Source organism: Cupressus sempervirens, chromosome 2, assembly GCF_028749045.1.
Source record: "Cupressus sempervirens isolate cs-2001-9-10 chromosome 2, ASM2874904v1, whole genome shotgun sequence".
Classification (NCBI taxonomy): Eukaryota; Viridiplantae; Streptophyta; class Pinopsida; order Cupressales; family Cupressaceae; genus Cupressus; species Cupressus sempervirens.
The window spans coordinates 672527077-672554517 of record NC_143119.1 but is presented as its reverse complement, the minus strand read 5'-3'; the positions used below and the strand labels follow the sequence as shown (position 1 = coordinate 672554517).

The window sequence follows — 27441 nt, the reverse complement described above, 5'->3', positions numbered from 1 at the left end:
TTATAGAATGTAGAACCTCATGCGCCACTATAGCCCCTTCCATAGTTTCTCTTCCCAGAACAAATCCACCTTGTTTAGGAGAAATAATGTGTGGGATAAGATGTTGCATTCGAAGATATATGGCTTTAGTTATAATCTTGTATGCCAGATTACATAGTGAAATTGGCCTAAAATATGCAAATGTTTGAGGATCCTTGATCTTTGGAATAATTGAGATATTTGTTGTATTAAAATATTTAATCATGGTTTTGCACCTTCTTGATTCTTCAACAACTGCCAAAAATGAATATGGAGGAACTTCCGAGAAAAGGACTCCTATTACGCAAAACTGTTAGAGCCAATAATATTTGAGATAAATACATTTTATAATATAAAAAATTAATATCAAAACTTTATAAATATTCAATTTATGGAAAATACTTATTGTTGATTGCAAAACAATAGAATTATTACACTAATTAATTTTATTTTAAAACATTAAATTATATTACTATATTGTATTAAAAATCCCATTGCACCTTCTTAAAAATATAAATATATTTTTAATAATTCATATATCACAAAAAAGAAGAAGTAATTATTCATAAATATATTTTTAATACAATATAGTAATATAATTTAATATTTTAAAATAAAATTAATTAGTGTAATAATTCTATTGTTTTGCAATCAACAATAAGTATTTTCCATAAATTGAATATTTATAAAGTTTTGATATTAATTTATTAATTTTTTATATTATAAAATATATTTCTCTCAAATACTATTGGCTCTAACAGTTTTGCGTAATAGGAATTCTTTTCTCGGAAGTTCCTCCATATTCATAGTTCCTCCATATTCATTTTTTTCATCTAAATTTTCGCTAACAAATATTAATTTTGATATATTTCTAAGATGAAACTACAAAATATAATTGTATTAAAGAAACCTATATAGTTATATAAATAAATCTATTACAAATATATCACATGTTACATAAATTTTTATAATATATTATTATATAAATAATTATTATAATTTAAATTATATAAGATATATTACTATATAATCTATATAGAATATAATAATATAATTTAATATTTTGTAATACAATCTTATCATTAATATTTTAAAATATGTCATAGGTATATAATTTTTTTTTTCAAATGTCATGTAATCTTTAAGAAAAAGTATTCTTTATTTAGGATTCTAATTAAAGTTAAATTAAAGTTAAGAATTTTACTTAATAGATTCACACCATTACATTCTATTAATACAATATTTCACCCAAACATTACACAATATTCATTTTCTTTTATTAGTAATTAATTTTTACTAATTATATATATATATATATATATATATATATATATACATACATAAGATTAAAACTAATCCATTATCATCTTTGAATTCAATTGCTTCTACAATATTAATATAGATAAATGAAAAATAATAATTGTAACTAATGTTAAAACATTTTTTGGAACTTTAGTAAAATTAGACGAGCAACCAAATTTTTTCTATTATTATTATTAAAGTTTAACTAATCTATTTTGTTTTCAAAAGATTGACTCTTATAATTTTTTTTTCTAAATTTACTATTTAAATTTTCAATTAAAGTTAGTATAAAATTTATAAGAACAAATACAAGCCACTACGTGACACTTGTTAATTTATTTAATTGAAAATAAATATTTTTGTTTTTTTGGAGGTCTAGAATGGGAAACATATGACTAAAATGACTAAGAAATCCAAGAATACAAGTGTGATAGTCGAGTCGTTGATAGTATGTAGGGAATGGACCAAGGATTGGATAATTTTGACATGCAACTACCTATTTACAAAACGAACATTACCATTTATCATTTACACAAACATGCAATGGTTTAAAAAAAAAAATGAAAAAAAAAAAAAATAAAAAAATTAACATCCAATGGTTTAAAACAGTTTGCAACAAAAAACCACCCACGTCTCTTTAACTATTTGATCGTCTTGGAAAGGAATTATGATTATGATTGTTATAGTAATCTTGAGTTCCAATGGTATTTTAGATCGGAAGTATGCGACTGACTGGTAGAACCGGTGAGTCATAACCCGGGCGCCGGTCAAAACCCCTGTTTCAATTTACAAAGCCAAAAAATTCGAGCTACAGAGCTTCTTCCTGTAGATACTGAACTGCGCGCGGAATAAGATGCCCAGGGATTGAACACGGTGCCCTGACAATTTAAATCGATGTAAGCCTCTATTTTGAGCTCTTGTACTTATTTTCCCATTAATTCATTTTGAATTTGTGTTTGTGCGTCCCGGGCGATCTGCTTTTGGATGAACTCAAATTGCAATGTTCTGATCTGCGAATGTTTCAATTTCAATTCAAATCAGCGTTTATTTCGTTCCCGTTGTTGATAACAGAATGTTTAGCTGTCGTCCTAAATTATGATTACCCTTCTCCCTCGGCGTGTCAATGCCTTTTTCAAATGCATATTTCCTTCCCTACAAATCAGCTTTTTGTGGCATATAATGGCGGGTGTTGTCGTCTGTTCCTTTGTTTAAAGTAATGTGGCCCTGAATTTCTCCAATTCCAATGCCTTATTCTTCGTACTTTGGTTTCTTTGACTGTTAGTGTCATTAACCTAAATTTAAGAGAATGTAAGACGTCCTAGTTGTTTTGGAAGTACAAGTTTGTAGTCCAGCTCAGTTCTGTTCGATAGGTGAGCTTTCAGAAACCATTTTGGACACTGTCTAGTTCTTGATATATCATTTCTGATTTTTGTTTATGTCCAATCTCAAACTTTTTGAAAACTAGCAATAATTCTATCTAATATTCAATCTTTCATATTTAAATGTATTAGCTATCCAATACCAAGCCATTTAGATTTGAACTCACTTTTTGTTTAATTCTATTGCTCGTTGAATGCAAATGCCCGCTCTGCTCAAGTTACATTTCTTCCTTAAAAAATGGCAATTATTTATAAAATTTGCAAAATTTTACCGACGTCCATAAACAAATAAGCATTTAACATATCTGGATAAGTTTAAGGGAATATAATGTCGATAATTTCTTCCCTATTGTTATTCCTTATACTCATTTTGTTTTCTCAGCAACTTCTGATTACGGTTGCCTCAATGTAATTCAAACTTGGTGTTTTGTTCCTTTCAGTTCAAGAGACACACTTATTCAGCTTGGTATGTTTTAACAAGATAAATCATTTTGCAAACAACATTATATTTAATAATTTAATAAATTTAAATACAATCTAAACATCAGTGATTCTTTTCTTTGTGGTTTCCTATAAGAATCCTGCTAGTATTAGTAGTTAGCTACAGAAGTGTTGATCTTTGACTAGAATGACTAAAATTACAGCACAATGCAAAATGGTGAATTCAGCTAGCCTTGATTGGCATAATGCTTTTTGGGTTATTATGATATAATCTTGTCCATTATAATCTGGTCCATCATGGTATGCTTAATCTATATATATTATATATATATATATATATATATTTTCCATGTTTGAAATTTCTTTTAGTGCATAGGCCTTGTTTTCTTTTCAAGTTTTCTGCAGCTGAATTTGGAATTAAATCAGTGGCATGGTTTTGTCAGAAATTCTTGTAGAGTTGTTTTCACAGAGGGAAATACAAGATATTGCCTTTAACAGAAATGTTTCATCATGTGTTTGATTGAGGAGTGACTGCTGTATCGATGGACTTGTTGTTTGTTCAGTGAATTATGATCCTGAAAAGAGGGAACTGTTGAACACAATGGAGAACAAATTGGAATCAGATGATGTCTTGTAAGATTTAATCAGTAATTATCAAGAAATTCCTTGTGAAAGTAGAGGATCATTATCACGGCAGATTCACGCAGTTGACCTTTATGTGGCTTCCATTTCAGGTTAGCTGTCACTGACTGAGAAATATATGCATCTTGACTGAATTGTATGGGCGATGGTTTTTGGTTGTTTGCTCTCTTTTTCTAGAGACTCCAGACCAGGTTTGTAATAACATGATTTCTCATTGTTTATTATTAATGGATGAAAAGATTCGTTGCTATTTTATTAGATTAAGTGCAAGGGAATCATTTGCAGTCTGAATGCTTCTTGTGATATCCAACATCAAACAAGATCTTTTAACATGTATTTCTAATGCCAGGTCATATTCGGAGTCTGAAGAATGATGTTCATTGGGTTTCTTTAGATTTAAATAAGTCTCCTAGTTCTAGAAATCATGGCACAGAATATGGGGAAGAAATTTCCATTAAGTGCATCTGATTACAAAATTTATGAGGAAGTGGGACAAGGTGTCAGTGCAATAGTACATCGAGCACTTTGTATTCCTTTCAATGAGATTGTTGCCATCAAGGTCCTTGACTTGGAGAAATGCAATAGTAATTTGGTATGCTCTCTCTGCCTCTGCCTCTGTCTCTCTCATTTTTAGTATGTTAAAATGGTTACAAAAATTAAGGTAGAGCTCAGATGCAGCTTTTGTATATGCAAAGCTGTTATAATATTAGTTCATATGTAGAAGAATTGACTATCAGGATGCAACCCTACTGTCTTCATATCATATATATAATTCGCAGGTTTAGATTTAAAACTTAGAAAGGACAAGAACTTGGCAGCCAGAATTTTGACTTGGACAATTGGACTTGAGACTCAGCTAAAACCTGGCAAAATTTTGTCAAAAATCTGCAAGTTACAAAAATAGATAAACTTATAAAATAAATATAAAAGATCATGCAAATTATTTTTGAGAAACATAAGAAATTATTAATTCAATAGAAAGGGAAACTGTAATGAAAACTCTGGAAAGAGGAATCCTAAAAATATTGGAAATGGAAATTACTTTTTTTCTTTGGTGCTTGTTCACCATATTCTCAGGGAAAAATGTTAGTGCACAGGACAAACCTGCTTTTAAAATTTGTGGCGAGGTGCTTATTGAGCACTTTTGGCTTACAAGTTGGGCAAATTGCTCACTATGTTTTAAAACTAGCATATAAATTATTTCTGAATGGCAAACATAAAGGGGATAATAAATTATCAATGTTTTATTTTATGTTGGGAACAGGGATGGTAAGAAATTCAAGGATGTGATTTGGGGATAGCAGTGCTAGGAGGCCAATTTTTGGGGATCGCTATATGAAAAATTTAAAACTAAGTAGATTAATTTGTACATAAAAAAATTTGAAATATAGGAATGAATCTGCAGGCTTATAAATGTGCATTGATAGAAATACAATATTACATTATGAATGTGCTAATGAAGATAAATTCCATTCTTTCAGCTGTAACTCTTTGTATTCAACTGATGTAGCTTGTACTTACTGGCATTCCATTTCGACAATTTTGCTTGTTCTGCATCACCATGCACAGATTACAATTTTGTGTCTATTCAACCCCAAAGAATTCCAACTAAGTTACAAATCACATAATGAGTTTTGCACATTTTTATTCATGACCTCATGGGAATAACCAGTATTGATCACGAAATATACAGTTTTTTTCGGAAGCGTACTACATTTTTTTGAAGGACAGTGAAAAGAATCATATTTGACCATGTTTGAACAATCTCTGAAAATCGGTTCTTATGCTCTATTTTTCTTAGTTGTGGGCTGTATCCTTTACGGATAAATTGTTTGTAACTCTTGTTGAGAAGATTTTCACTCCTTTTTTGATATTGAATATCTTGGTAATCATTCTCTATGTCATTACTTTCCTTAATATAAACTTGATCTTCTTAGGGACTTTCACTCTGTAACCTCTTCCTCATGACAAAGCTTTAGGAGCATATAATGCTTTGTAAGTTACCCTTGGCACACAATTCTCATCAAGGTCAGACTAACCCAGTTACCCAAGCACAACCTAAATGATAGGTATGATTTGGCACTTTCAATAATACCATTATAGAGATTTTCAGCAGAGCTATCTGAATTTTTCTGCCTTAGCAGATAATGCACTTCTACTGTTTCTGTGGAAAGACATCTAGATATTAGGACATAAACATTATTCATTGCTCATATACGAATAGAGATATCACAGCGGGATGTTATAGATCTTTATGTTGACCTTTGCCCTTTTTTTATGACATGCCTGTGCAATTGTAGTATAGGATGCTTAGTTCTTTTATTGAGTGGAATGGATATGAAAATTAATATCGTGAAATCACAAGAGTAAATAGTATGCAGTCAGAATGTTAACAACTTTGAATTGTCTGTTTTCTGTTGACAACGTCATTACCAATTTATTTGCTACAATATCATGTGTATTATGGTGACTTTCAAGATACTTTTTTCTGTATTATTGTTCTTCTCTATGATTATTTCCCATCATTGCATGGAGTAAGGATGGTTGCATGTTTTTGAAACTGGAAAGCTGTGATGTTTGTTGATAGGAGACGATATTATATTTTATAGTTCAACTGACAAGGAATGACCCATTTTTTGGTGTCCGTACAGGATGAAATACGTCGTGAAGCACAAACAATGAGCTTGATTAACCACCCCAATGTTTTACGAGCACATTGCTCATTCGTGGCAGATAAAAAGCTTTGGGTTGTAATGCCGTATATGTCTGGGGGTTCTTGTCTCCATATAATGAAATCTGTTTATCCAGATGGATTTGATGAGGCAGTTATTGCAACTATCTTGAAGGAGGTTCTTAAGGCCCTAGAATATCTACATAGCCATGGGCACATACATCGCGATGTCAAGGTATTATTCTAATGACCATGACTAGAAGGCAGTAAGTTTTTATTTATTTAGTGTTACAATTTATTTATAAATTTCTAATTGATTGCTACCTTAAATTCTAATAATCGAAAAATTTCAATCAGCATTTTTTTTTTGCGATTTCTCAGAATTTTAGATTCTTCTCGATCATAATCAGTGTGTTTTAACAACAAGTGATCTGCAGTATCCAGATTCCATTTAGTATTATTGATTGGTCACATTCAAAGATCAAATGATTGCTAGTTTATTGCGAGTTTTATGGTAGAGCAATGTTAAAATCAGTGAATTGCTGAAATGGAGATGTCAGGCCCCTTTATATTTTTCACTTTGGCACTTATGATCTCATTTCAGCAATATCGATGGATGTCATTGGTTTGGGAAAGTCTAAAGTAACTGCTTCAAGAATCACTCCTGGGCTTCTTCAGATCAATGGTTCTAGTTAATTGACAAATTACAAATGTGGAACCTGTTTAAAATGCCTAAATTAACAGTATCATGCAAAATAGCTTAATAAATTAAATGCTGAAATATTGATGGTGACATCATACTTACTCAGACAAGATATTTTCTGGGCTCAAGAGTGGGACAGTATTCCATGGACGTAAACATCATTTTTTTCCTTTGTCAAGGGCAGAAAGGCAGAATGGCTTAGTCAGAGACATGGGAGGGAACGTCATGTACATATCAGATGTCATGATAATAATTTACATCTTCTTTAATAACATTACAAATGATTTGATAATAATCCCATATCAGGAGATATTCTTAATACTTTATGCACAGAAACAAGTTATTCTAAGTTATCTTCATGTATTCAGGAGGAAAATTAACTTCGATTTGACACTAAGACCTTATTAAGATCAAGATAAACCAAATCGTGTTCCTAGGCAAGCATTTTGAGGCTAATGGGGGTGAATATTTAACTTCATCAGTATGTAAAAATAATAAAACAAATTACAATAGGTAATTTGGACTTAAATTGTACATTCAATTGTAATAGAGAAATGTCAGCCAAAAAATACACTAGGTTATGAAGAATATCTAATTAATAAGCTCCAAAAAATTGTAAAATAAATAAATAGTTAAAACAGCTTACATCTAGATGATAAGCACCCTTCTTGTTCATGGATGACTTTTCTGTGTGATCAAGCAGCTGGCGCCTAGGCTACTTGTCCTCTCTTGTAAGCTCTTTACAGCCTTTTAACAGTAATTCCTTGGGTTGCTCCGATTTGGATTCCCTTGAGAAATAATTCCTTTCCTTCACTTTTGAATTTCGAATCTGTTGATGTTGTAGCTTCAGTCGGATTGATTTGATCTAGACTCAATCCCCTATGGTTATTATTTAAACATTATTGCATTTGATTAATCGTCAAATTAGACACACACACACACGCACTCACAAACACACACACACATATAGTTGTTAATTATGTCTAATGACAATTCACTTGAAATAACAAATATTGATTAATGCAGAGACATGTCTCTTCTATTCTTATTTATATACACTTTGATCTGCATTTGAAAAATACATACCACAAAACGGCAGTGCTATCACATTTGCAGTGATCCTAGAAAATCAACATGGTATAAGAGCAAGGTTCCTTCTATAGAGCCTAAACAACTTGAAAGGTCTTGGTTTGAGACAACAAGTGGATGTAATGCGAGGTTCTTTGATAGCTGCCCCAACAAGACTGCTCTCGTTATATATATGCCCCAGGCAATACCCAATATAGAAGTCCTGATGGAAATACCAATGCCCACGACAGAATACATGTAAGGAGATATATGCCCCAACACGTGTGCCCACGAACTTGATTTCTCCATCCGCTTCTAGTCAATTTTACTAAATCGGCTTCAATTTTGGAGCAAATTCGACAAGGGGGTTTGTTGGACACATAGATTGATGTAGAGACCTCTGTATTTACTTTCAAGGAATCTTAGTTCAACTCAAGGGATTCACAATAGGCTGGTACACCCTCAAGGAACCAAGAACATCTCAAAGATTTCAACAAAGAACCTTGACATTATACACCAATAAAGACGACATCTTCATTCACACAATCAGATTTCTATGTCTGATTACATTATTTATAACTTTTAATCCTGAACTTTTTTTGCCAAACCCTTTGATAAAAGTTTTCTAAATTAGGAATACTAAAACATATCCGAAGCTGAGATAAAAATAATAAATCCATTACAAGTTATAGTCTCTGCATGTAGACCCATTTTCTCTGTCATAAATCAGAAGTAAAATCAGTAACCCTGCCTAGGGCATCTAATAACTTCCTCAAAATGACTCCAAATGAAACCAAACCAATTTTAACTCAACCTTATATGAGTCTAGTTTCTGAATCTATAAGCCATTAATTTTTCCAATTTATAAATCGTTCTACAAGCACAAATTTTTTCCCACAACACCATTGAAAGCATTTAAAAACCAGTTTTCATTCAAATCTTCATAACTTTCACAAATCTGCATAAAAATGTCCCAAACAAAAAATGAAATGAAAGGTAATTCAAATATCTTTCCAATGAATACATTTAGACTTCCTGAACCATCCATATGTGTTCATAACAAATGCTGCAACATGACTGTTTGCAAGAGTTTTCAAATCTGAAATAGTAACTTTCACCAAAATGATCATAACTTCCTAAATACTGAATGAAATTACTCCAAACCAAAGAGAGAAGAAAGATAACTCATACCACTATCCAAATATACAGATTATACAGGGCTTCCTGGCCTTACATGGCCATACAAGGCATGGAACCAACATGAGTCTAGAAAAACCAATCAAAATAGCAATAGTAGAAGACACCAAAATTGCTCCAAAATGATTCCTTCTTCTCCTTATTCTCCTTAATTGATTTGGAATGACCATTACAATTCTTTTATAGGATTTTTGATAGTTGAGAACTTCGCGACCAACTTTTGAACCAACTTATTACACTCTTTAACCCTTTTTGCACTTTTTGCAAAGTTTTAAAGTTGCAACATTTAAGCAACTTTTACATTTTAGAAATTTTGACCTCACAACTTTGTTCCAACCTTACAAACATGTCATGATGGAATATTAATCACCATTTATAATATTTTTACTCTTCCTTGGGTTTACAAACACATTTTGACCTCTTGACCAATTCATGACCTTACTAGGACAATTAGGGTAAATTGACAACTTTTACAATTTATGACAAAATGGCTTCATAGCCTTTACATCTTGACTCAAATACAACATAAATGACTCAAATGGATTTAAATATCTCATATAAGGAATATTAACCTTCTCATGTTCTTGTACTTTAGATGCTCCTGCACCATAGATCTAAACACAAATCTCGTGAAGTTTGTTCTCTAAACGACGTTATTAGTAGACGTGAATTTGATTGTAATTTAAAGGTTGAAGAAACTTTTGTGTGAACATCGGCTAAGGAAATAATAGTTATAGATACCAATAAAATACATCGTGATTTGTGATAGAATGGGAACGAATAGAAAAGCGGCGGACATTGAGACACAACAATCTCGATATACAAGGTAGGAAAAGGGAAATAAACAAATCATAATTAGAGAGGGTGATATTTTATTGGTTAGGCTCATAATACATATTATATGCGAATAAAGTCCTCTTATGGTTAAACATATTCCTTTGAATTTCACCACCGAACGGGCTAAGCATAAGTAAAGAGGGACGATGATAAAAAATAGAAGGATTACAATGTATGCCAATAACATAGACAAGATAAATACATCCATAGAGTAATTCCTTGGATTTGACCAACGATTAGAAGACAGTTTGGACGTGCATATTCCTATGTTAAAATAGCCAGTATTTTATGTGGCCTTGACAGATGTAAACAACCCACCTTACCGTATAACTGATCCCTTTTGGAATGCCATCAAATGCAATGTCCTCAGACTAAGTGACACGGTGGAAAATCAACTGCGTCATAAACCTCTAATGTGGAGATGCTCATACCATGGCAATGAATTATGCAGTGTGGAACGTTATGAGCACAAATTGTGCATGACGTAAGGCCTAAGGGCTTAAACGCCACCGACCCAAAGTACCCAAATATTTGTTAAGAATATTAACCAAGATAAACCTACAGGTCTGATAATACAGACCGTACTTCCTCTTAATAGTAATATATCTCTAATGTTGGCACACATATATATATATATAGGTGCCAAGTTAGGAAGGGTTATGTCCCTTGAGGGACATACCCTTTAGAATGGGTATATAAGTAGGTTGTAAATGCAGATTATAGGACACATAGTTACAACAGTTTGCTCCTATAAGCATTTTATATCCTGCAATTTATATCTGAGATTCTCTATCACAATAAAAGGTTAAATATTCAGTATTGTATCTACATTATAATAAGCATTAATTTCATCAATATTCATACTACTTAGAAAATCATTCTCAGTATATAAGACTAGATTAAAAGTCTGATTAAGAGATAAGGATTTAGTAGAAACTTTAAATGGTATCAGAGCTCTGGTAATCAAACCTAGGCTCTGCTAAATTTCAGTAATCAGACTTTGTACACATTAAGCAACAATCTTCTATCTTCCATGGCTTACACAATCAGACCCGAGGACAGGTTTGATGGGAAAGAGCACTTTGAATCCTAGAAGTTCAGAATCATGATGATTCTTGAAGAGAATAATGTAAAACAATTCATTGATAGAGCATCCAAACAACCCCCAGTTGAACTTCACAAATCTATCCGGAGTAGAGGAAATAGAAAAGCTATTCAAATCATCTTGGATGGAGTTAAAAATGATATTGTACGTATGCTTACAAGACATCAAACTGCCTTTGATATGATGAATGCATTACGAAATGCCTATGAAGTAAACAATGTAACCAGGGTTCTTGCACTAAAAAGGCAACTGAATCACATTCAGATAAAGAAAGGAGAATTGATAAGTTCTTACTTAAGAGATGCCGGCATTAGAGATGAACTATCAAGCATAGGAACCATCATCAGTGACACAGAATTAACACTTATGGCTGTAGATGGATTGCCAGAGTCATGGGAGACATTCGCACAAGGAATAAGTGCCAGAGATCAGCTCCCGGACTTTAATAGACTCAAGAATGATTGTCTTCAAGAGGAATCTAGAAAACTAAAGAAAGGAGGGAAACCGAAAGTAGAAGATGAAGAACTTTACGTTCTTAATACAAACTCCTATAAAGGCAAGAAGAAGCATTTCAAGAAGAAAAAGGGAAATCAAAAGAATGGAAAGCCCAAGAAAGATCTATCTAAAATAAAGTGTTTCAAATGTGAAAAATTTGGACACTATAGATCTAATTGTCCTGAAAATTCCAAACAACAGGTAAATTGTACAAATGTCATTAGAGAAGAAGATACTTATGATCTTGAGAATCGTGTTTTGTATTCCTTTCTATCAAATGAAATTTCAAATAAAGCATGGGAAATTGATAGTGGATCTTCTAGACATATAATAGGATACAAAGAAACTCTAGATTCTTTATCAGAGAAGGTTAACGGTGAAGTTACCATTGGTGATAACTCAGCACACTCCGTTGAAGGAATCGGAAATTGTACTTTGAAACTAAAATCAAGAAATACTCTTCTTCTTAAATGTGTACTCTATGTACTAGGCATTAAAAGAAACCTAATCTCAATTACAACACTTGAAGATGATGGACACAATGTTGCATTCGTGGATGGCAAAGTATTAACTTAGGTTAAGAACTCTTCTATCAAGAAAGCAAAGTTAATTGGTCAAAGAAAGGGATATTTGTATGAATTGAATACAGAATCTAGTGGATCCATTCAAGCCCTGGTCCACGAAGCTGAAGATTCAAATGAAATATGGCACAGAAGATTAGGGCATCTAAATTTTAAAACTTTATCAACGATGAAAAAGATGGTTACTGGATTACCCAAATTAAATAAAGACCACCCTACTTTTTGCAAAGGGTGTGCTCTGGGTAAAAGCACCAAAAGTCCCTTTCATGATAGTACTAGGAAAACAAATAATGTACTAGAATTAATTCCTTCAGATTTATGTGGACCTATGTCTGTTCCTTCTCTTGGAGGATTTTGGTATTATATCTTGTTCATAGATGACTTCTCTAGGAAAATATGGATTTACTTTTTAAAATGCAAGGAATCAGAAGAAATCCTACAAAGATTTAAAGAATTCAAAGTATTAAATGAAAACTTTTTAGCACATAAAATTAAAGCCCTTAGAACTGATAACGGAGGAGAATATACCTCAGACTTGTTTAAAAGGTTTTGTAAAGAATCAGGAATTAAGAGGGAGTACACTGTTCCTTATAACCCAGAGCAAAATGGGGTAGCAGAAAGAAAGAATAGGACAATTATAGAAGCTGCTAGGGCTATGATTTTTGACCAAAACTTAGAATATTATCTTTGGGCAGAAGCCTCTTGTACTGTTGTATATATTCAAAATAGAAGTCCTCCCTCCTATCTTAAAGATAAAACACTTGAAGAAGTATTTACTAAAGTAAAACCCAATATAAGTCATCTTAGAATTTTTGGATATCCTGTATATATCCATGTTCCAAAAGAAAAGAGAACCAAGTTAGAACCCTCTGGGAGGAAAGGTATTTTTGTAGGGTATAGTGAAACTTCTAAAGCATATAGGATTTTCATACCTGGATAGAAAACTATTGAACTTAGCAGAGATGTAATCTTTGAAGAAGATCTTGCATTCAAAAGAGCCATAAGTTCTGATGAACCTTCTCCTTTATCTAGTTCTGAAAGAAATAGTGAATCTGGGTCCCAGAAAGAGAAATTAGAAGAAATCGAAGATGAAATTCAAAATATAAACTTGAAGAAAATTCAAAGAAAAGACCACTTTGGGCCATTAAAACAGTTGAAGTAGCTCAAGACTTTGCTGCACCTTCCAGAACAGTCAGAGAAAGCAAAAGACCTAACAGATTCTATGGTTATACAACTAACATAAGTGATTTATCCAAAACAGAGCCAACCAATCCCTCTAATGCTATTAAACATACAACTTGGAAAGAAGCTATGACAGAAGAATACCAATCTATCATGAAAAATGATGTTTGGGAAATTGTTCCAAGACCTAAAGGAAAATCTGTCGTTTCTTCCAAGTGAAATAAAGCATGCTGCTGACTATAGTATTGAGAAGTATAAAGCCATATTTGTAGCTAGAGGATTTTCTCAGAAAGAAGGGATTGATTATGAAGAAACCTTTGCACTTGTTGCCAGATATACCTCCGTAAGAGCAGTCTTAGCAATTGCCGCATCAAAGGGATGGAAGGTACATCAAATGGATGTGAAAACAACATTCCTAAATGGAAATATTTCAGAGGAAGTATATCTGGAGCAACCTGAAGAATTTTTGAAACTCATGATCCTAACGCTTTTGTTTGCAGGCTCAAGAAAGCTCTCTATGGGCTTAAATAGGCTCTTAGGGCTTGGTACGAAAGAGTTGATAAGTATCTCACTAGCTTAGGATTCTCCAAGAATGAAGCTGATCCAAATTTATATTATAAAAGAGATAAAGATGATATGGTAACTCTGATACTGTATGTTGATGATCTACTAATAATAGGTGATGATCATCTCATAGATCAGTGCAAGAAAGATCTAACTAGAGAATTTGAGATGAAAGATTTGGGACTCCTTCATTACTTCCTGGGACTGGAAGTACGGCAAAATTCTGACAGTATCATACTAAATCAAGGGAAGTATACATCAGATATTTTAAAGAAATTTGGAATGTGGAATTGCAAACCTATGTCTTCTCCAATGGAGACTAATCTACATAAACTTAAGGAAGTAGCTGTAGAATCACCATCCATAGATTCTACTCTCTACAAACAAATGATTGAGTCTCTTATGTACTTAGTAAATACAAGACCAGATATTTGCTATGCAGTTAATGCCTTAAGTTAGTTTATGTGTGAACTGAAGAGATTCACCTAGTCGCAGTTAAACACATTATGAGATACTTACAAGGCACTCTTAATCTCGGACTCAAATATGAGAAAGTTGCTTTAGACTTCCATGGATTCACTGATTCAAATTGGGGTGGAAGTGTTAAAGACAAGAAAAGTACTTTAGGATGCTGTTTCAGTTTGGGATCAACAATGATATCTTGGATATGTAGAAAGTAGTCTTCAGTAGCACAGAGTTCCACAAAAGCCGAATAAATTGCAGCAACGATGGCCTCCCGAGAAGCAGTATGGTTGAGGAAGTTACTTGTGGGATTATTTGGGCAAGCTATGAATCCCATGATTATTTATTGTGATAATCAGAGTTCCATCAAGCTCTCAGTGAATCCAGTTTTCCATGACAGGTCCAAGCATATTGAAATTCCTTACCATTATGTAAGAGATATGGTAGACAGGAATTCTGTAAAATTGGAATACATTTGCATTGCAGATTAGATAGCAGACATACTCACCAAACCTTTATCTAGAGTGAAGATAGAACACTTCAAGAGGAGACTTGGTATGGTTGAGTTGTAATCCATTTGTACTCTCTTGATTATTAATAAAATAATTTTATTGTGTTAGGCTATTGACTGTTATGGGCTCCACCATTTGTATTCATTATTTTAAGAGGTGACGATCTCTAAAATAATGAACACTTCTATAAAACATTATGAGAGGTGACGATCTCTTATATAATGTGCTAAACAATAGAGTTCCATTGTCTTGTATAAAACATTATGAGAGGTGACGATCTTTTAGATAATGTGCTAAATAGTATAGTTCTACTGTGAGATCTAGATGAGTTCAAGATCATATTGTGATGTTGACATTGCTATGTTCATTGGTCACAAATTGGATAAAGAAAGAATCTTAGTATTATTCGGGTTTATCTTGTATTCTGGTAGACCTTAAAACTTAGGATCATGTTGTGATATGGAAATACCGGTTTGTATGAAATTATAACTTGGATAAATGAAGAGATTACTCTTCAAATTTATCCTGTATAATATCACTAGTGGCAATGATTTGTCATATCACAGGTTTAGTAATATGACTTTGTATCATGTGTTCTATGATACCACATGCTAAGAAGAGACAAATAGATAGAGTATTAATTCTTGCTTATTCACCTGTATTGGTGTTCTTAGATATAATATCTCTTTGTAGGATTATCAGGTTAAGAGGGAGTGTTAAGAATATTAACCAAGATAAACCTACACGTCTGACAGTACGGACCGTACTTCCTCTTAATAGTAATATATCTCTAATGTTGGCATTTAATGATATATCTCTCTCTCTCCTATAGGTGCCAAGTTAGGAAGGGTTATGTCCCTTGAGGGACATACCCTTTAGAAAGGATACATAAGTAGGTTGTAAATGCAAATTATAGGACACACAGTTACAACAGTCTGCTCCTATAAGCATTTTATATTGTGCAATTTATATTTGAAATTCTCTATCACAATAAAAGGTTAAATATTCAGTATTGTATTTGGATTATAATAAGCACTAATTTCATCAATATTCATACTACTTAGAAGATCATTCTCAGCATATAACACTAGATTAAAAGTGTGATTAAGAGATAAGGATTTAGCAGAAACTTTACAATATTGATTTGCTAAATAACAAGGAACAAGAAAACAAATAAATACAACACCATCGAGCAAGACATGTGCCCCATTATGGTAAAGTGTGCAAGTATATCTTATCATTCTTACTTTTATAAATGTTGTTCTTCATTTAAATGTTATTATTCTTATATATGAATTTACAATAATTCAATAAGAATGACATTTATAAAAATGATTGATACGATGAAGTAGCATAATTTGTTATTGAATAAAATGAAATAAGAAATAAAATTAGTAATGAATAACGAAGTCATGTGGAGAGCATTATACTTTGACTACATGAGATAATTTTTTTTTTGAGTAAAGTTTCCTAGTATATTATTTATATAGTAAATCTCTCTTTTTTGTATTCCAATACGTACTATAAGGGTTATTTGCCTTTATATTTTCCTCCGAGTATGTTCTTGTAGGAAAAGGGAGATTGATATTAGATTCAGAGGGAGTTTGAAAGTTCTTCAAAGGAAACTTTGGACGAGGAGCTTTGAAGATTTATATTTAGAGGAGTCTGGAAGTCCATGTGTGTGAATGCTTGATTTTGATGGGCCTACCCTTGTGTACATCATGAGGAAATGACGACTTCCAAATGATTATCACGTGTATTTGTCGAAGTTATTGAAAGGTGACAATCTTTCAATAACTTAACCTTCTACTGTGATAGACATTCTTTTGATGTCTAAGCAGCTCATGATAGATCATATCTTGCATGGTGGATTAAGTTCCTTAAATAGACCATGGCCTTCTATTGTGATGGACATCTTATGATGTCTAGGCAGATCACAATAGAAGATTACTTGCATGGTGGATTAAGTTCTTTAAATAAACCATGGCCTTCTATTGTGATGGACATGTTATGATGTCTAGGCAAATCAGAATAGGGGCTTACTTGCATGGTGGATTAAGTTCCTTAATCAAACCATGATTGTTCATATGGTAACCATTATGAGAATGCATGTGCACATACCTTATGAACATTTTTGATATGTTATGCAAATTGATATTCTGGAGGCCAATTCTCATGATATCAAATGTGATATCAAAATGTTGAATATATTATGATCAAAGATATTCATATATTACATTGAGGTAATATATGGTCATGTATTTATCCTCCATAGCTAAGAGGGAGTGTTGATGTTGTAGCTTCAGTCGGATTGATTTGATCTAGACTCGATCCCCTATGGTTATTACTTAAACATTATTGCATTTGATTACTCGTCAAATTAGACACACACACACACACACATATTTATATATATAGTTATTAATCATGTCTAATGACAATTAACTTACAATTACAAATATTGATTAACATAGAGACATGTCTCTTCCACCCCTATTTATATACACTTGGATCTGCATTTGAAAAATTCATACCACAAAACGGCAGTGCCATTACATTTGCAGTGATCTCAGGAAATTAACAGAATCCATTGATTGGTAGTTCTGTGAGAACTCTTCCGAAGATTGCAGTCATTATATTCCATGCATTATGTCGGTGTCTCCCAATCCCATGACATAGAAATTCACACATATCTATTGATCTCTGTGAGTAATTTTCAACTGCTGAATTCTTTGTACACACTTAAGCTACAGCTGCATTGAATCACTTGAAATTCTTAGTTGCCGAGGGCCTGAGGCCCTTCTTGCTATTAGTGTCTTGTCTTTAAACTTGCAGTCCGCTACACTGTTGATCAAGCTAGTGATCCTTTGGCCTGCTAGCACTCTGTGAATCTTGAACGGATTGTACCTTTGAGTTCTAGAGAGAGCCACCAAAGTTCCTTCACCTAGGTATTTTTCTTCTTTATTAGATTCTTATTTTGCTTTCCAGTTTCAATATAGTGCACCTCACCTTTGCCAAGGCACTTGCATCCTTACTCCTAGTATTCTTTGCAATTGAAGCATAGTTGCTTCCTCTTGAGTTCGTTTTTATTGCTTTCTTTTATTTTTTAATGGTGGCAGAATTTTATGTGCCTGACTCTCCCTTTTGGAATGTCTATTTTATATGGCGAATTTAGAATCAGATTTACATAGATTCAAATGTACAGGAACTAAAACACACACAAGATGAAAGCAACACAAAATTTTATCCTGGGATACCCTTCAACCTGAGATGAAAAACCCAGCTACACCAAAGTAGTTCCTTTATTGAATAATCAAAACATTTGATACACTGCTTCCAAGTCGAATTAGAGGAATGGCCTTTCTCATGAGGCCGTTATCACATAACAGACATTTACAAGATATGAACTGCTCTACAAACAAATCACACAATGGTCATAGAGAGAGAGATGTGAGCCGCTGAGCCAATCATCCGAGGCTATCACAATAAATTAACACATGATGATTGTACACTTGTTCATTAATCAGAATGTCTGAAGTAAAATCATCAATTAACAGATACAGTGAAGTCCAAGCTAAAATGGTGATTGCAGTTCCAGGGATGATATTGTCTCACAGACTTGTGCTTTTAATCATTGTCACAGGCATATACTTGATCCACTATCTGTAACAGCCCTTTCTAGAGTCAATGTCAAACCTGCGACAGTAGCTCCAACATAGTTTCCAAGGTTTTTCATGTTAGTATTTCATAGGAATGTAATTGCATATACAGGTACTAATGTGCAAAAAAATATCTTCGAAAGCAATTTTAATGCTATGCACCTTCATTCCTAGAACACATACCAAATGTCTATCTGAAAGGTAGACCAAAAGCCAACAAGATAAATAGATAACAGCAGTTACACAATACCGTTTCAAATTTCTGCCATCACGAGTAACCACATGGTCACTATACCGTCAATGCTTTTGGTAAGACCGACAAGATGCATGATAAACTCCTGAGAGATGAAGACCATTCAACTTGAGCGATTCCAGCTAGCTTAGGATACCAAAGAAACTCCGATGATGCTTACTCTTCAAACTTCATTACATGAGAGGCGACGGTTATGAAAGATAGCTGATTTACCTTCAAAATATTCAATGTCATAATTCTGATGACCATGAGATGAACATGAAGGCATATGTGCTGGCAGCGATGGGACAGCTAGGCTCCACACACACACACACGAAGGACATGGTGGGATAATAGTGGCCATAGCATGCCAAGGGATTTGTGTGATGGTATGCCAATGTCACATTATACTGAAGAAATGTAGATCCTCGATCAGCATGTGCTGGGTATCACTTCCTGACATCGTTGGATGCTTATTGGAGCATACATACAAGAGAAATAAACATGTTTCAAATTCAATGAATTTCTCACAAACCCAATGCTGGTGTCTGTCACAGAGAATATAGGAAACATATAACAAAACTTCTGCAGCCATGGAAATAATGAAAGCATGTTTCAGCATAAGAATATCAGATAACATGGAATTGAGAAGCAGTTCATCAAAATGGTCCTGGAAATCACAAACAGAAGAGCATGTATGAAAGATAGTGTTGGAGTTTGCAGCTGCAATAGAAATCTTTATCTTTGGACGTCAATACTGTTATAGTCATCTGCAGCTGAAAAGGACATTTGTGATAATTGTAATGCTAAATATAATGACATGTGTCATTCATCATGCGTTAATGCATGGAAATATGAAGAGTTGTGTTTGTAGTAAAGAGTTATATTGGGAATTTCAAGAAACCTTTTGTTGTAAAGTGAAGAGTCTCTCTTGTGTTATATATATCGCTTCAAGTGAAAGACATTGTACACTTGAATTTTATTATGAATAAAATGATCTTTTGTTGTGTGTGGCTGGGTTTTTCCCTTCATTCTCGAAGGTTTTTTCCAGGATATTTTTGTGTCTCTTGCATCTTTTCTGGTTATTTCTTACTGCAATTCATCTGATTTCTGGGTTAAAACTCAACATGGTATCAAAACCTGGTTGGAAAACAGCAATTAGAGGAGTCTCTCCTTGTTAATTAGTAATCCATCAAATATATATTATTTATTTAGTTTGGAGCTATATGTGACTTCAGTTCTATTCTGAACTTGTCAATTGACATCTGTTGGTTTTAATCCTGTGTGTGCAAGAACGTTGGCTTTGGAGAGAATTGTTTGGGTACAAGTTTCATGACAGTAGTTTTGATTGTGATGAACAAACAGTATGAAGGGTCTAGTCCTTAAAGATTGAGTGGAAGGTTTGGAATTGTGAAAAGGTGTTTGCTATTCCTTTGGAGTCCGATGTTAGCGCAAATCCATCTTGAACTCCTCAGCTGCAAATGGAACTTTGGTGAGAACGTTTTTGAGAGAGTAGCGCTCAAAGTCTATGGCTTTTGATGCCTTCATTTTGACCATTCATGGCAATCTTCCTTTGAAATCAAGAATATTTCAGATACGTGTTTTTCTTTCTTTATCTTTTGATTTTTCTTTTCTTTTCATACTTTAATTGTTTTCTAATTTGATGTTTGGAGTAGAAGTGAGTATGAAGCATTTTGTGTTATCGCGCTTTCTCAAAACCACGCTAAGTTTGAATATCTGCATGTCTTGCTTCTCCTAGGAAGAGACCATGTCTTGTAACTTGTAGAGCTTCATATCTTACAATTGCAGAAGAAAACATCGTAGAATCTATAACCAATGACTTTGATGATATGCCTGTGTATCTAAGTATATTGGAGGGCTGGAATTGTTATTCGTATTTCTCAAGCAATTCCAAATTTTTATCTTTGATAAAAGTTCAAATGATATTCAATGGAGGTGTTGGTGTCACTGTTGTTGACTCTCTTGTAATGCCTGTGCTGGCGTGGCATCCAAGATTTTTGTCTCACCTTGCTAGCATGGCCTTTCATCTCTCCATGTTTATAAGCCTTGTTGATTGCTCTTGTGTTAGGTCAGGATAACTTATGGTCTTTATTATACTGCCATCGACAAGTTATCGTGATTTTTTCCGTGCATGGTCGGGCGATACATACTCAAGACTGTGCATGCTTAGAATTCCTCATCATTGTCCGTGCTTGATTGGGAGTTGAATAATGTCTCTCGAGAAGGAAAATTGGAGCGTGTTCTTGTAGTCACACCATCTATCAACAGAGTTTGATAAAAGGTTCTCATTCATTTATATTGGAGATGTCGTGCATAGTTTCTATTATTCTATCTGTTCATTGATTGTTGTTGAATTAAGCTCATATTTTTTCAGAGTTGTATTTGATCATGGTCGATCAGGCTCTTCGATGAATTTGTTAGTTATTCAGTGTTTCCAGTAAGCATATTGATTAATAAGAGGAATGATACATTGATCACATGAATTTGTATTCGAACACTTCTCTTTTGATAACAAATTTAATGGTATCTACGGCTGCTTGTTTCGGCGTTCATGTGCTCCTGGGACTATAATGGGTTGTGAAATTGGAAATTCCTGATAGTATTGGTAAGTATGTATCTACATCGTTGCCATTTCTTCTCCTCATTTCTGAACCGTGGCATGACTTCTCAATCCCTGCTAGCTGGAGTTGATAACTTTGATGGATATTAGGGGCATAACGATTTCATCCTTTGTTCATTTCATGCTCTTTTATGCTCTTTTATCAATAGTATATGCATTAGTCTCCTTGAAGTAATTTTTGAGGCTCCTAGGTATATCACTGCACAACACATTAGGGAGGATATATTTATTAGCGGTTCAAAGGCGACTTGTATTTATGAAGCATTTCAGCTATGGATGGATTGGGTTAATTATTTTCCTTGTCAAGTGTTGTTTATGGATACTAATTAATCTTGCATATTTTTTGTATATGCAGAAAAGGATTACATTCTAGGACATTTCTTGTGTAAGTCCTAGTTATAGTTCTTGATTATGCAGTATGCTATTGTATTGGTATCTATGACTGATTATCTCTCATCGTTGGAGGATGCATCAAGAAAGGCAATAGGTTGCTTTAATTTAGAGGGAGATATCGAGCTTTAGAGGGAGATTTTAGCTTCAAAGGGAGGCTTCGTAATTAAGAGGGAGTACTTATGGAATCCCCTTCATTCTCATATATGCTTGTAATACTTATGGTATTTGTAAAATTTGAGATTTAAATGGAACTAAGTCTTATTTTTCTTTTGTTTTGCCTATTTCTATTCTTGTGTGAATAAATAAGATTGTAAGAATGAGCTATGATAATTGTTTCGCTCTGGGAGTGATCATCATGAGGAGAGAATCCGTAATGACATCATGTGGAGAAAATCCATGATGGGAGTTGGATGTCATGTTGAGTAATTCCATGACAGTTCACGTGGAGAGAATCTGTGATTAAAGGCTTAGCTGGGATTCTTACAAATCTATCATGTTGAGTGATTCCATGAGTAAATTGTTCTCTTAGTGTCATAAGAGAATCTAGTTTCTTTTCTTGCAAGATTTTCATGTTGAGTGATTCCATGAAATTTAATAGGATCTATGTGATTAGATTTTATCATTGACATTTTGGTTGCAGCCTTGTGTGACTGTTTAGCTAAACATATCTCTCTCACTAAGAGGGAGTGTTGGAGTTTGTAGCTGCGATAGAAATCTTGATATCTGGATGTTAATTCTGTTATAGTTATCTGCAGCTGAAAAGGATGTTTATGATAATTGTAATATGAAATATAATGACATGTGTCATTCATCATGTGTTAAAGCGTGAAAATATGAAGAGTTGTGTTTGTAATAAAGAGTTGTATTGGGAATTTCAAGAGACCTTTAGTTGTAAAGTGAAGATTCTCTCTTGTGTTATATATATCGCTTAAAGCAAAAGACATTGTACACTTGAATTTTATTATCAATAAAATGATCTTTTGGTGTGTGTGGCTGGGTTTTTCTTTTCATTCTCGTAGGGTTTTCTCAGCATATTTCTGCGTCTCTTGCATCTTTTTTGGCTATTTCTTATTGCTGTTCATTTGATTTCTGGGTTAAAACCCAATAGATAGCTCCTGATGCCACCAAAACAGTAACATTATAGGTGGAAACTTAGCATATGATTTACTCTGAGGGAAGGATGGCTCATAGCGAGGATCCTTTTGATTGCCATGTGAAGAGTGGAAGGCTTTAATCCCTTGACCAATCCCTTCAATGGCTCTGCCAATCCTTATATAAACAAAACCATGATCCTTTTCTTAGGTACAACAGGAATTTGTAGAGTTTTGGTTGTGCCAATTATTGAAAGTGAATTTCTGGAACCCTATCATATCTTTCTATTAAGTTATTAACTTTTGGCTGATCTCCTCAACAATAGTGATGAGACTATGCCATTGTGTCACTATGCTTGTAAAACCATTCATTGGCCACTCCTTTTAGATGGAGGAAGGCAAATTTGATGGCTTCTTCTTTCCACATTGGATTTAGAGAATAGTTTCCTGTTGATTTTTGGAATCCAAACACAGGCTGACCACTTTTAAGTTCAGCGAGAATATATACAAGAACATTGCCTAGATGTTGTTGCAATTCCTTATATACTTGATTTTGAACATGTTTCTTTTTGTTTGAGACCATTTCAGAATTTGATGTTGTAAAACGAAGAAAATGATAGATCATTCTGAATTTATTGTTCCAGGACTTTGTCTTTACTGTGCAAGGCTGAGAAGTCAACGATCAACTTAGTTGCTTCTTCTTCCTACTAACCTTCTTTTCTTCGTATGAATTTTATTTGGAAGGGCTTGGGTGAAGAACTGACAGTTTGGTTAACCCTCGATGTACTTACCCTTATGTTTTTGTGATTCTAAAATTCTTAGAGCTTTTTGAGCTTGCATAAATTGCACCAACATTGCCATCGTGTCTTTCAGTGTTTGGGTCATTTCTCTTTGCCTTGCATTCAAAATGTTCATTGCACCAAACATGGCTTGATCCTTTTCCACCTCTATCAAATTGTGTCTATATTTATTTGCCATCTTGTGTAATCGCTTTTTACTAAATTGGGCTGGTCTTGGATTCATATCAACAATCAGGGATATTATTATGGTAAAATAATGAATGTGTTAGTAAACGAAGATCATGAACGATCTATATATGCAAGATACAAGAGAATGTTTCTATAACGAATAGGAGAGAGGAAATATAAACATTCTTGTAGAGTGAAAAAGAAAGTTATACTAACAAACAAAAGTTGTTTATGGAAACATTACAAAAGAGTGACCTTTAGAAAAAGATAGAGGATAGAATAAATAAAAACTATCAAATATCGTAATACCCTCCCTTAATAGCCAATCAATCTTTGAAAGATAGAAATTTGCATGTCCTCAAAAAAGGTAAAAGGCAGCCTCGGGTTGATTAGAGAGCTCTGCATGTTCTTGAATGTTGGCCTATGGCTGGGATCCACCTTGCTTCTGTTGATCAAAAGCAATGCGAATCCAACATTCTTGGATCACATGACCAAATTTGTGGCAATAGTTGCACCGAATTTGCTTCTTCTTGGAGCTATTTTGAAACTGAGCAGATGACTAAGATGAGCCTTTATCCTTGTGAAAGGATTGGGCTGAAAACGGTTGTTCAAGGAGGACGAAGGAGCATTGCTACCAAACTGTTGTTTCCAACGGTCGTGCTGCAGAAGTTTGGTGCACAAATTTGAAAATTTCAGGTCAATATTAGTTGCAGTAATGTTGAGCGTCTCAATAAAGTGCTCATAGGGTGATGGTAGACTTTTTAGAGTAATGACCACCATATCCTCTTCATCCATTGTACGACCAATGGCCTCAAGCTAATCATTGATGTTCTTAATCTTTAGAAGATGTTCTTGTAAGGACATGTGCTAATCCATAATAATAGAGAATAGCAGATTCTTCAAAAAGAAAGCTCTACTTTTGTCTGATGTCTCGTAGAGATCCTTTAGTATTTTCCAGATCTTCGCAGCTATCTTGTCGGGAGGCACTTGAGGTAGCTGATCATCAGTAATTGAAAGCTTAATAAGCATGTTCGCTTCGTGATTATGCTCATCAAACTTCTTTTGAGTAGCACCGACTGTGGTAGGACGAGCCTATTACGAAGTAATTGGTAAAATACTTGCTTGTTATTAATAGAGACCGAAAGGTCATTATATACAAAAGAATAAAATGATGTTTCCTTAGGAAATGATCGTAAAGATTAGAAACATTTTATTCTAACTGAGAAAACTAAAAAAACTAAAGCTAACTAGATATTTAGAATAGATTACCATTAACTAATAATAGACGATTATCTATTATCGTAATACCCTCCCTTAATGGTTACTCTATCTAGAACACCAAGCTATCCTTTGAATTTAACAAACTTGTCAGGAGGAAGAGGCTTGGAGAGAATGTCTACAGTCTGATCTGTGGTAGGAACATACTGCAAGTCTATCGTCCCGTCCTCAACCAGCTGGCATATGTAGTGACAGTGAACATCCACATGCTTGATTCGTTCATGAAAGATTGGATTTCGGGTTAACTTGATAATGCTTTCGTTATCAACAAACAGAGTAGTCAGTCCTGTTGGTGATATCTGCATATCCCCAAGCATCCAATGAAGCCAAACAACTTCACATCCTGCCTTGGCAGTCCCTCTGTATTCAGCCACTGTAGAGGGGAGAGAAATTGCCTGCTACTTCTTATTGGTCCATGTGATTGCACCGGATCTCAAATTGAACACATCCAAAAGTTGACTTTTTATCATCAATAAGGCCAACCCAATCTAAATTTGTGAACCCATTGAGTTTAGGATTAGAACTTAGAGAGTACAAAAGTCCATAATCTGAAGTGCCCTTCACATAGCGAAACACATGCTTTGCTGCCATCCAATGATCAGCCTTAGGAGCCGTCATAAAGCGTGAGATATAGCTGATTGCGAAGTTGATATTAGGCCTAGTAGCAGAGAGGTAGATGAGGCTGTCTACTAGTTGCTTGTATGTAGTATCATCAACGGAAGGAGAATCGAACTTTGTGGATAACTTGAGACCTTTCTCCATAGGTGCGGATGCAGGCTTGCAATCCTGCATATGGAATTTGTCCAACAGAGCCCTGGCATATTTGAACTGAGAGATGAATATACTAGAAGACTGTTGCCAAACCTCAACACCTAGGCAATAATGCATGAGCCTGAGGTCAGTCATATCAAAAGATTGACATAAATTCTGTGTGATTTTCTGAATCAAAGATGCCGAACTGCCAGTGATGATCAAATCATCCACATAAATAACCAGAAGGATGATGTCACGGTCAATAGTCTTGATGTACAGATTTGAGTCTGAAGAACTCCTCTTGAAGCCTTGATCATTGAGGTACTTATCAAATTTTCTGTACCATGCCTGAGGAGCCTGCTTCAAGCCATAGAGAGCTTTTACTAATCTAAGAACCTGATGGTCTTTACCAACAACTTTGAAACCAGGAGGTTGCATCATGTAGACCTCTTCATGGAGATCACCATTCAAAAAAGCACTCTTGACGTGCATCTAATGGTGCTGCCATGGCTACGACTAATCTAATGGTGCTCAGCTTTGCAGTAGGAGCAAAGGTCTTCACATAATCAATGCCCTGACGTTGAGAGAAGCCCTTCGCAACTAAATGAGCTTTGTACTTATCCAAAGTACCATCTGATTTGTATTTGATTTTGTAAACCCATTTGCAGCCAATGGGTTTCTTCCCTGGTGGAAGATCAAAAAGGACCTAGGTGTTGTTCTTCAGCAGGCTCTAGTGTTCAGATGTCATGGCCTATTCCCACTCTAGAATTCCTTTAGCCGCAGAATATGTTTGAGGTTCAAACACACTGTGAATGTTGGCCATGAGAGTAAAGTTAACAGACTCTGTAGGTTTGCTCTTTTTCCAAGCAGTTCTCCCATCAATGAGATCATTGTCACGAAGATCAACAAGTGTCTTAGCCCACCACTTAGGCTAGAGAGGAGAATGACCGACATTAGTATTAGGAGATGCTTGGTGATTAGGTTCCTCATCAGAAGAATTTGGATCAAACTCAGGAGAAGCATCTACAAAGTGAGGTGATCCTACAGGAGAAGCTGGAGGTGTTTGTATAGGGATCACTGGTATAATTGGAGCTTCAGGAGCTATTGTAGCCCTCCCATCAGGTGGACCTAATGGAAGCCTAACTCCCAAATCATGAGCCTTCATAGGCTGGTCTGTTGGTTCAGGAACAAGATAAATAGGCATGAATGGTCCTCGCTGCTCATCAAAGACTACATCACGACTGTAGATGAGGCGAGATGTCTCAAC

At 34.2% G+C, this 27441-nt stretch overlaps 1 protein-coding gene across 3 annotated transcripts in view; it reads left to right on the top strand.

Moving 5' to 3' along the window:
• Positions 1 to 1987: 1987 nt before the first annotated feature.
• LOC149575143 (uncharacterized) overlaps positions 1988 to 27441 on the top strand; it is a 114710-nt gene continuing 89256 nt past the window's right edge. The window contains exons 1-5 of one of the 3 annotated variants that reach the window (XM_089815007.1): positions 1988 to 2216; positions 3704 to 3773; positions 3875 to 3973; positions 4132 to 4374; positions 6434 to 6688. In XM_089815007.1, the coding sequence (XP_089671133.1) occupies positions 4207 to 4374; positions 6434 to 6688 (423 nt within the window). In that variant the 5' untranslated portion in view covers positions 1988 to 2216; positions 3704 to 3773; positions 3875 to 3973; positions 4132 to 4206. Of the gene's footprint in view, positions 2217 to 3583; positions 3974 to 4131; positions 4375 to 6433; positions 6689 to 27441 lie in introns of all 3 variants that reach the window. The other 2 variants (XM_089815008.1, XM_089815009.1) reach the window with 2 other exon arrangements.